The sequence below is a fragment of the Osmia bicornis genome, chromosome 2 (genome assembly GCF_907164935.1).
Source record: "Osmia bicornis bicornis chromosome 2, iOsmBic2.1, whole genome shotgun sequence".
NCBI lineage: Eukaryota > Metazoa > Arthropoda > Insecta > Hymenoptera > Megachilidae > Osmia > Osmia bicornis.
This window is the reverse complement of record NC_060217.1, coordinates 5,019,659-5,031,389: the sequence shown is the minus strand read 5'-3', so window position 1 is coordinate 5,031,389 and position 11,731 is coordinate 5,019,659. Positions and strand designations below refer to the sequence as shown.

Below are 11,731 nucleotides of genomic sequence, written 5' to 3'. Positions count from 1 at the left end.
ACCTTGCATATATGAATCCAAACAGCAAAGTGAAGTCGAACCTTCGCATACGATTCGATTCGATATCAGACATTCAGTTTCAAGGCTGCACGCGTGAAAGCTCGTTTTCACCTTAGCGATTTTTTCCACCGACGGAAGCGTACGATCGAGAGACAGCGATCGCGGGGCGTCAAGACAAGGATCTCGACGTTATGGCCGGACAGCCGGATCAAAAGGTGGCCGTTGGGCAAAACGCGCAAAACGATAGGGTCCGTCGTATCGGGTGTTCCCATAGCGTGATACACCATGGGTCGGAGCCGTTTCGTGGCCACGAATGCCGGGTGTTCGTCCGTCCCGTCCGTTCGTCGCCGACCGTTCGGCTTGCCTATACCCACGGATGGAATGGAATGGACTCCGGCGGAATGGGACGAGGACGGAGTCGGCATTAATAAAACATTAAGGTTTTGTAGACGATGTATCGATGTAGTGTTTATATTATCTTCTTTGATGTCGACATGTGAATTGGACAGATTTGTTATTCAGACTCCGTACATAAAAGTGGTGAAGTCTTGCTCCGCTCCGTTTGTGGACAGGACGGCCAGCCACGACCACGAGATATCCACGACGGTCATGGACAAACGGAACGAACAAACGCGACGTGGACGAACGGACAGACGGACGGACGGACGGGCAGCTTCCAAGTCTCTTCTGGTTCCTGCGTCGCCTGTCACTCACTCGATCGACCACTGATGGAAGGAGAAAGGACCGCGGACGGTAGCTTCCATCGCGCGGTGCCCTTTCTGACTCGGCCGCGGAAAAACTGACACCGACGATCGAGTTATAGAACTTTTCCAAACGCGGACCATTCCAACCTCTTAGCGACTGCCTGTTAATGCCTTTCCACGCGCGACCGTCCGTTCTTCGAGGAACCAGTCATGTTTTTCTTGTCTATGAAGTTATGAAAACACACAGGAATTAGAGTGTAAATTTTCTTCGACTATTATTTGAACTGTCCTCTCTGGTATTTTGCTGGTATCTTCTAATACGAGAGGATGTTTAGAGGGTTATGGTGAATTCGGGGTTAGAGAACTGGTTGAGGATTTTGAACGTGGAAGGCACAGTTTCCGTAGAGTCTATGCTTGTGTTGTGAGAAAATTGATTTTGGAAGCTGGTAGGGTTGTGTGAATTGAATAGCAGTCGCAGTGGTTCTCCGTGTAGTAGATAGTTATACAGAAGATTGCACAAAAATATTTAACCCTTTCGATACATGATGTTCAATAGAAAGATCAAACGATTAATTGAAACATCACCGATCGACCTTCTCTGAGGACAAACCTTAAATCCATCTCGATCCCTCATTTAATGGATCCTTCCTGAACCTCCTTCGTTCAGATTCGAACAAAAACTCTGCATCAAGAGATCCAACAGCGTGAACGCAAAAAGGAGACGCGTCTGTTTATATTCTCGTAAGAAGAAGAATTTTTATTCGATCAGCTAGCAATGATTTTCCTCTCGATTCGTTCGTCGGGAATCGTTGGAAAACTGGTGGTGGAAAGCGTGAAGAGCGTTTCGCGCTTATCCCGTAGGTATATAATACCTCTCGGTTGGCGTCAGTCACTCAGTCAGTCATTGATACCGCGTGGTGATTAATGAAGAGTCAAGGTTCAGGATCACGGTGCCGAGTTCAGAGGAGGGGACACGACGGGAGAGCTCTCGACGTCGAGAGACGAGTATTCGATACAGCGCGTTCCTCAGGAATGAAGCGGAGACGTCGCACGTGGAGGGACCATGTCACGAGGAACGTACAATGTTTACTCGATACAATTGATAAAACCGTGAAAAGATTTTGAGAAACTGTTAAGAATTTGTTGAATAATTAAAAAATAAAAACGGTGATTTAAAAATGAGACCCTGTAGTTTTTAATTTTCCCTCGATCGATGAATCCGAATTCAAGAATATTCGAATTTTGAAAGCTTACCAACGAGTTCGTCGTACGACTGGCAATCACCGATTCACCAGCAGTGAATCCAGCGAAACGGAAAGAATCGATAATTCGACGGCGCCGTAGTTGCTTCATCCTTGGTTCCGTGAGGTCTATCATGACGATCTACAAGGAAAGTCATGGTCGTTGAAGAGGAACCAAGCCGATGTTGATCGTGATCGAATCAGCGCCGTCATCGTCGGTAGCATGCTCGTACCTTAACACACGAGGAGAGTACACATAACTTGCTCGCACGAATCATGACTTGCGTTCGATCCTCTTGTCTTCTCTCGTCTCCTTGTTACACGACTCCTGTCCGTTTCGGTAGTTTTCGAGGGTGTGAGGCCTCTTTATCACGCGCGACCTCCCGCTGTTGTCACGCGATCTTATCGTCCCTCTCAAGGCGGATCTTCGACTCTGTTACTCACGGATCTCTCTGATCGTAGTCTTCCACTTTCGATCGACGTCGATTTTCTTTTAATTATAAGCAGGTAAGTATGTACATTCGAAAGAGAATACCACTTGATGACCATCGGATCGACAGAAAGGTTGAATGCAAATTTTAATTTATAAGACTAAAAAATAACTCGCCCTCAATAAATATCTCAAACACCACGCACAATTGGATGATTAAAGATACCTGAAGATGAAGTAGCTGATAATCAAGGAAATCTCCTGTTAACTCTCCTCTTAAGGGATGCAATCATTGCTCGTGGCCTTATCTTTCAATGAAGAATTATTATTTTCTTGCTTGGCAAATCGGCCATTCTGCTTATCGATAATTGCGGATAATTTGCGATTTTCGTTGGTTGGACAGCGAGATCGGCATACATAGAACGTGTCCAATTAAAGAGCGATCGAATCGAACGTATTACAGGCAAAGAAAACGACCCTGGCGTGCGACCAGATAACCTCCGGCTGGGCATCGTTCGATCTTTCGACTCGAATGTTATCGCGGCTTGGAATTTCAGCAACTACATAGCTCGTTATCGGTGCCATTGTAAACATAACAATTATTGTTTTACGAGCTGGCCATAATTAACACGATTTTTATGCGTTACCCGCTGATCGTTGGCTCCTGTTGTTCCACCGATTAACGAGCAATTCATAAACCCTTATCGTTCGATGAGCTGCTCGTCGTATCTTGTAATGCGCAACATTTATTGCACTTGAAGCGAAAGTTTTTTCTTGTTCGATGATATTCTGCTCGACGGCAACTCGTTCGCTGATTCTGGAATGATATGGTATATTAGGTGAAATTCAAGGTACGATTCGCGAGGGAATGACAGCCACGTGTTTCTGTACGTCATACCATTTAATAATTACAATTTAAATTATATAATTATACGACCTTACACGTACGGTGCTCTAGGTTACGTAGATGTAATAAGTAGGTATTTTAGTTAGACTATTACGTATATTACATGGAATGAAGTAACATTTCAGTTGACGCTACACGAACGTAATACTTGAGCTTAATTTAAAAGTTGAGAACGCATCCTTCGCACCTGACGAGTAAATAGGCTTCGTTTACGTTTTAAACCTCGTTTCCATCATCTTCGATTTTTTTCGATAACTACATGTGTGTACGGACGAACGATGCATTTGATACGAAAAAAAAAAAAAAAATTAATAATGAACGAGACAAGAAGTCTGTCCGTGAATATCTGAAAGATTGAGAAAGGACACGCGTATCGCGACTTTCCTTCCATCACGGATTATTTCTCCTTAAAGAGCGCGAAAAACCGAACTCTGCATTCATAGGTACGGAACGTGTTTGTACGACACGCGGCGTGAACAACAAAAAAAAAAAAAAAATAATAATAATAACGAAACAAATAAAATACAATATTAACACTGGACCAAGTCATTAGCAACAGGCTCACTCTCAATAGAATAATAGCGATAATATCAATAATTTCAATAATCATCGTAATAATATTAATAATAATAATAAACCTCACTATTCGTTTATTTAAATATCCCTATAAGGTACCAGGCGATAACGAAAGATACAATAACGTAGAGATTCGTTTAATTGCGTCTTATGTCAGATATCACAAGTAACCATTTTCCGCGAAGCTTGGATACCTTTTTCTTTTTCTTATCGACTGCAAAAAAGAATTCGAGGAATCGACTCGTTCGTTAACGCCTCGTACGATAATAACGTCGTTCAATATCGTGTTGCAATATATTCAATAGTTATGTACAATTCAACATTAGCCTATTCTTACATCTCTCTTTCCTTTCCTTGTTCGTTTGCACCTTATACATTTTAGTGACCTTTTGTTCTCGCTCTCTCACTCTGAATATCGTTAATATACTTTAGATCCCTGTATTCTTCCGAATTTGCCTCGCGTATACGCGTAATTCACGACAATCTTACTAAGCATAGAGCGACCGCTAGCTTTCATTTTTTTTTTTTTTTTTATTATTCTCTTACGTATCACAAGATAGACCAATTAACGCGCGCGCGCGCGTGCACGCGACTCGTCCGCGAACACACTATCTAAAATTCATTTACACACCTGCCGTTTCGTTCGATTAGGTCGCTGAGAGGTCTTCTATTCCTCCTCTTCCTCCTCCTCCTCGAAACAACTGCTCGTTTTTCTTTTATTTCTCGTTGGTACAGTATATCGACGCGCAGAGATCGTTCAATTCGCTCGTGTTGCGCGTGGTACTGCGTTAAGATGCGCAGTTGCGAATGCGCAGAGGTGAGAGGGCGCATGCGCGGTCGCAAACGCGTTTCTTCCATGGAGGATTGGGACCTGGCTAAACGTTCACGTTTCATAAGCAAAATAAGCTATGCATTCTTCAGTTTGAGCCCAATTTGGATCGAAATGGAAATCTTAGAATTAATGAACATTGACTAAAATTAAACGCGACGTAAAATTCATGTGAGTTTACAAAGCGATACTTTCCCGGCCAATTTGATTTAACGCGTCCACGGAGTAGCAAACGAGCTTCAAAATTGCGCGACGATTCGAATTCACAGTCATCGCCACTACTTTTTTCGCCTTATTTGCTAAAGAGTATTATGCGTATCGTCGGTTCGGTTTTCAAGGAGCGTCGTTCGAACGGACGTTTAATAGATTCAGCAGCCTCTATCGAAAAACGGCAGAGAATAGAGACTCGAGTATTAATAGGCACCTTACGTACTATGAAGTAGAGACTTTAACGTGCACATAGAAACTGCGCTTCGTCGGGGAGAGAGCGGATTGCTCGCGAGTTCCACCGTCTCTCCCTGGCGAACGCGCACGGACAGATAGATCGAACGAGCGAAAGAAGAGAAAGAGAAAGAGGAAGTGGAAGAAGAAACGAGAAGTAAGTACATCAGCGCATCTTGTCTGCTTTCTTTCGTTTTCGGGACATAGGGAAACGGCGTGTGGGCAGGATTAAGATGCTGAGGAAGTGGGTACAGGAGAGGTGGACAAAGGTAATTCAGAGATGCGGAACGGTGCGCAGCCAGACATGATAATTAATTAATTAGTCGCTCAATTAATTAATTATTTAGACCGCTAATTTCTACGCCTTAAACTACTGATTCGGTTTCATCTCACCCGCTGAGGTAGCCTCTCGTCCGCGTTCAAATATCCAATACTCTTGCAATCTAGTCGCGACGAGAGCCCCTCGGAGCGCGTCCAGTCCATTTGATCGGGCGCACGGCGTGTTTTGCAGAAAATTTTTTGGCTTCTCTTCAACTTCGAATAGTCCTATGTGACGGAGTATATTTGTGTACACAGGCCGATGCTGACAGGCTTGTGGGTCGTCGTTTCTATCTGATATAAAACCTTCGTAAACAAGTGCTATGACGTCAATGTGAAAATGAGTAGTTAGTTATTGACGCGAGGGTTAACCCTAACATCATACTTGCTGTGTGAAGCCCTACGATAAAAAGCTCTGAACAACATATTTCCCTGTCTGAGAATAAGAAGAAAAAGGAAGAGAAGGGAAGAAGAAATTCTGCTTGACGAGTGACAATCCGTCTAGGCATCGGTGGCCTGTGTCAGACCTCGTTGGGTCTCACCACGTGTCCTACTGGAAGTGAAGTGTGTCCCAGCCCGGCGCGGCGGGTCACGCGGGACGAGCCGGTGACGCGGCCAGGCTGAAAGCGGAGAAAAAGCCTTTTAGAAGTTCTGCTCGCCGTACATCCCGGGGAACCGGACAGCGTGTGCTCCGAGCTCGGCGGGCGAGAACTCGTCCTATGTGGCCAAGTGAGCGAACTGGCCTGGGTGGGGCGCGAACTGGTAAGGGTGTCCGTACGGCGACATGTGGTACGGTACAATGTTCATGCTCGCCATCTTGTGCTCCTTTTTCCACTTCATCCGCCGATTCTGGAACCAGATCTTTATCTGACGTTCCGTCAGACAGAGGGCATGGGCGATCTCGATGCGACGCCGCCTCGTCAGGTAGCGATTGAAATGAAACTCCTTTTCCAACTCCAGTGTTTGGTACCTGGTATACGACGTCCTCTGTCGTTTTGTTTCGCCATTCGCGTTCACCGTGCCTGCAAAGAAAAGTTCTCTATTAATTAAATGAGATACGCAGTATGGGTGTAAAAGTAAATTGCAAGCAATTCCATTGGCTATGAGTATGTTTCCTGCGTTCAGAAGCGGAACGACCGCGAGTGGGTCGGCAATAACCAAAGCATAGCTCGGTTTCAACAGTTTAGTCACCTTTTACGCAGGCACACCTAAGTATAATTCCACGTTCCTCGGCAAGTTTCCTAAAAGACTCGAGTTAGAATCAGCGTCCCTTTAAAACTCCAAATCGACCAACACGCAACCGGAAGTACATCGAATTAAGTTTCCTTCGAAGTGGATCCGAACCGATTGGATCTATTAGCAAATTGATTGGACGCGCATAGGAACGATCAACAAGGGGCTAGAAAAAAATGGGCAAGAGTATGAACCGTTGAACATGGCGGACGGTATCGGAGATACGTTAGGAAAGGAGGGTAGTTAAAGGGAGCGAGGGCGATCAAAGGCATACGGTCCATAATAGCAGGGGCTCAGCGTGTAACGCTTCACGAGTTCGTTAATTATTTCAACGAGTCCGTGTGGTTAAATGCATCGGCCGTTGCTACTGGATCGCGAAACTGTTCAGTTGGCAGCTGTTTTACCTATTTGCTCAGCACGCTCGAGCCATAAATAATTTTGCAACGCTGTTATTACGATACTCCGCCTGTTACACCTATCTCCTCCGCGTTGCAAAAGCCGTGACTATCTGGTAAATGAATAGCGTCGGCCAACGAGCATCGAGAGAAATCTCGAGGCCGCCTTTAAATACCAATAACCTGTTACTTATGCATTTCCAGCTGTGCGATAGCTACTCTGTACTAAAACACTCTGATTTACTCGTAACGCCTTAATATTCCAATTACCTCTCCACTGCGGTATACACTTTCGTTTTATTCCCAAATCGCGGATCAATTTTACAACCTGATATTATTAATTTAACAAATTACCGTCATTCAACCTGCGTGTATTTCCATGGCAACGATGATAATTCAAAAATTGCTACCTGACACTTCGACCATGTAACATTAATTACGGACAGATCACGAGTAAAATTGTAATTGATAAGATAAGAATTTTGCTTACAAGTTGTCAAGATATACAAACAGATAGTAATTCTTTTTTTTTTCCTTTGCGGGTAAGAAGTCGAACGTGGGGTATCGAACGTTTTCGATCGATTAATCGAGCAGGTGCGAGGTGAGCAGGGGTCGGGACTTCGGCGTGATCATAGATCCATGTCAATGCGGATATTAAAGAGTCCGGCTCATTTACAGCAATAATGAAGGTGCTATTAATAGCACTTGAAGAGGGAGAGTCGTGTGTGAATCGCTCAGGGACAGCATTGCGAGTGCAACAGTCATGTGTGCGAAAAATTTAGTTTAAAAAAAAAGGTTCTTTCGCACTTTTAGCATCAAAGAGGTCTGAAGGAAAGGGTTAAAAATGATCAAGTAGGAAGAAAAATGTCAGGTTCAGAGAGCAAAAGTTGGAGCTTTCGAGGTGTCCAAGCGAAGCTTAATGACCAGACAGTTGGAGGTACGCGTTATCACTTTCCTCCCGATGTAGCACGTCGTTGGTCTGACTTTTTAATAAATAGTGGCCCGGCTGTCTGGCTGGTCCAGGCCCGCATATCGTTTATCCGGCACACCTAGCCGTTTTGTAACGGCCGAACGGAATTCCTTTTTCTGGCTGGCTCATTATTATACGACAGTCGAACGCGCGAACTAAGCCGGCACGCGTACCGAACGTTGCCCAAGGGATCGAGCGTGCTCGATCGTCCTCCCGTATCCTCTTTGTGGATCCTTTCCGGTGATTAATTGCTATCCGTGTCCCGCTGACGTCGATACAACCTATGCCACGGCATGGGAACAATCCTGGATCGAGCTGCCTCCTTCGTGACGATGGACGTCTCGATCCTTTTTTTCTCAGATTTCTTACCAATTTTGTTGCGCAAAGTATTATATTTCGTCTGTGAATTTACGAAGAGGACGTACGAGAAATTGTCAGATGACACGATCATTCGCGATCATTGAAAGAGACGAGGACTTCGAACGAACGAGGAAAAGTTAAACGGAAGCATAATAAATATAACAGATAATTTCTGGATATGTTTTCAAGCTTTCATCGTTAATCTTAAACCTCGCACTGTTTGGAACGCGTTAAAAATGAAATTGGCAACGTTACAAATGTCATGTTACAATTGTACCTCCTAGACGTTTGATTTATTAATTTCACCGTGCGCCGTTAAACTAACAAAGATTTTAAAAAGGATCTCGCTACTGTCCACAAAAGTTCTTTGAAGATTGAAAGAATTTTGATATTTTGAAACCTCTTGCAATATTTCGTCTGATCAAAACAACCAAGTACCTACCCAAAAGATTCACAAATGGAGTGTCAATCGAAAAAGGAATCGCACTTCATCGTAGTCGAGCGTCGTGAACATGGATCAAACTATTAGTAGAAGACCATGCGGCCGCTATATACGGACTGTCATCGAAAAGGACGCAAATGCTTTTTCTAAATCCTCCAACCGATGATTAATGAGTATTCGCGGTGTTTCGTCGACGTCGCATCGGAGCAACGTTGAAAGAATGCCACGAGCATGGATTCGCAACAACAAAACCCGGTCCGTAGAACGCAACGGTGCCGGTGTGCGAGGGCTACCTTTTGAATAATCCGTGAATGCGTTCATGGATTCGCATTTTCGACCCGGTTTGTTCCAGCCCGCGAACAAAAGGACGGCTCGGATAATGATCCATTATCAGGCCGGTGATAAAGATACGCGGTCGAACTGGCGGCCACTCGTGACTCGAATACACGGGGTCCACAGCCGAAACTTTCTTTCTTTCCTGGCTGACGCGATGATTAATCGCTGTCCGTGTCTTGTCAACGTCGATGCACCACCGGGCTGCACGGCAAGAATGCTGTGCCCAGTGAAAGTCGAGGCGAGTTTCGTTGTTTCGGCCTCGCGATCGGCGTTCTTCCTTTTGGAACGCGGAAAACGGATGTCGTTCTCCTTTTTCTGCCGCATCGCTGCCACAGGAGAGCGTTGATCCTGAGGCAGACGGTTCCCTCGATCGTCAATTAAATTTTTTAAGTTTCAAATTTTAACTCACGCAAATTTCAAGTTCCCGTTGTCATCTCGAAACTCTTGCTCGTTTAAAATAGATACCACCCCTTTCCTCCTTCTATCGCGTCTCCATCAGGTCAACACGTAAAACATTTTATTCCACGAACATCGTCCAAAAACACTCGGGAGTAAGTTTTCCTCAGAAATAACCGAGAAGATTAAGTAGCCCGTTGGAATGGCAACGATAGTTGAACAGGTGCGAAGGAAACGTGTGACAACTAATCGACTCGAGGACAATCAGGATAATCAAACGTTTTGTACGTTCAGCAATTAGCAGCACGCGTTCCCTTATTTTACTTTTTTCCAGAGTGAAAAAGGGAAGTATTACGGTAATTAGAGAAAAGCTGGCCGGTGAAACAACGTTTTATTAACCGTTTGCTCCGAGCCACTGTGTTATTAACAGTCGAGCAAGATCTTACGATTAAAACGCAATAAAATTAACTGCAACAACGTGTAATTTGTTTTTTCCTGCAATTACTTCAATTCAGGAGGTTGCGTTAAAGTGTTTTGGTCGAGACTTTAGAATCCTTCGGAATTGCAACTGGTATTTGATCAAGTTTAACATATAACGAGTCTACATTTCTCAAAGCAATTGAAAGGAGAAGATGGTATCATTCTTGCAACAAAATATACGAACCGTCAACGGTGGGTTTCTTACGAGTAATAACAGCTGCGAACGTTCCTCTTATGTTTCGTTAGGTGTCCAGATAGTTTACCATAAAGAAAAGAGAAGGGGAGGAAACGATATCGATACGTTCACGAAATGATAATTTACACATTAATATTATCTAAAATTGCCTCCTCTAACACGTATCTACCAAATTTTGTCGCCGTTTCTAAAAACCACCATTACAGATCTTTGTGATCCTGAACCGAGGATGCCAAGGAATTCACTGAAGCAAAGATGATGACAGGCGGTTCTGGAAAGAAATCCGGTGCCTAATAATAATTTCCCATGCGGCATATCGAGGCTTTATTTTCCGTCGGCTAGCAGGGGATCGTGGTCGTGTAAAAAATGTTTGACATCCCTGGCACGGAGGCAGAAAGGAGGTGGAGGAAAGAGAAACGACAGGGTCAGCGAGTCGCATAGCTGTCGGTGCTGTTAAGACACCGAGGGCGAGCGTTGTAGAATGAAAGAGTGCGCTAAGCGCAGGCCCGTGTCGTGTCAGGCATCTCGGTGTCACCTCGTGTCGTCTAGCGTTTTCGTGGCTGGCTCTTAATAGAATGGCCCGTTTCTCGAAGCAACCGTGTGTGTATTCGCACCGTTCACAGCCTGTGTACCGAACGTGTCACCGACTGCCACTCTCCGAGGCTGTTTCTGACCCGGCTGACTGACAGACCGGCTGGCTCGGCCTGACTAACGCGTGACCGGGATAACCTCGAGCTACCCTGCGCTCTCGATCGTTCTTCGTGCTTTCTCTCTTGCTATCGTGATCCGAGTGGGATTCAACGGTTGATGGTTGATATTTACTTAAGGAATACAATTGATTGGCTGTTGCAGAGCTTGGTTCGCTCGAGCGATTCGGTGCGCTGAGAAAGCGGAACGGAGGTGGGTCGAAGGTGCATTTAAGTTACTTTTGGGGTTGATGACCTTTGATTACCGTTGATCCGGATGTCGAGATCCTTTAATTACTTTAACTACTAAGCCTGTCCAATTTTGACCCGACAACCGCTGCTACCTCGACTTAGGTACCTACTCTCAAAGGCGAAACAATGCGAATCCTCGTTCATCGCGACCGAGATGTTCGCACAAAGCACAGCGGAATTATCTCGACAGACGTGGAATTAATCGCTTTCGTGGCAGGGATATCGGCAAAGAGGCGAGCAACTGGTGAACGCGCGAACGGAATCGCTCGATTAAGCTAGCCAGACGGAGAATCGGAATCTGTCGCTCTGAAATGACTGCGTGTCGCGTTCCAACAGCTACAAAGAACACTGTGTGCGCGATTGCGTGGCCTATGTAGTTCCAGTCGACAGCGTATCCTACAAACGTATATTTAGAATCTCACAACCGCCAACCCCCGCCACGGATCCAAGTGTTTATCTGATAGTAGCACGAGGGGCTGGAGATATCAAACGTTTCCATCTGCCCGATCGATCGAGGAATTCCAAAGAAAATAATGCAA

General features: G+C 45.0%; 1 protein-coding gene across 3 annotated transcripts in view; it reads right to left on the bottom strand.

Moving 5' to 3' along the window:
* Positions 1–768: 768 nt before the first annotated feature.
* LOC114878849 (homeotic protein Sex combs reduced) overlaps positions 769–11,731 on the bottom strand; it is a 28,987-nt gene continuing 18,024 nt past the window's right edge. Inside the window, exons 2-4 of one of the 3 annotated variants that reach the window (XR_003789806.2) lie at positions 4,490–6,468; positions 1,959–3,192; positions 769–927 (exon numbers count right to left, since the gene is read on the bottom strand). Coding sequence is in view for 1 of the 3 variants with exons in the window: in XM_029193114.2 (XP_029048947.1) it covers positions 6,164–6,468 (305 nt within the window). In the remaining 2 variants the exon portion in view is untranslated. Of the gene's footprint in view, positions 928–1,889; positions 3,193–3,257; positions 6,469–11,731 lie in introns of those variants that run through there. The other 2 variants (XR_003789805.2, XM_029193114.2) reach the window with 2 other exon arrangements.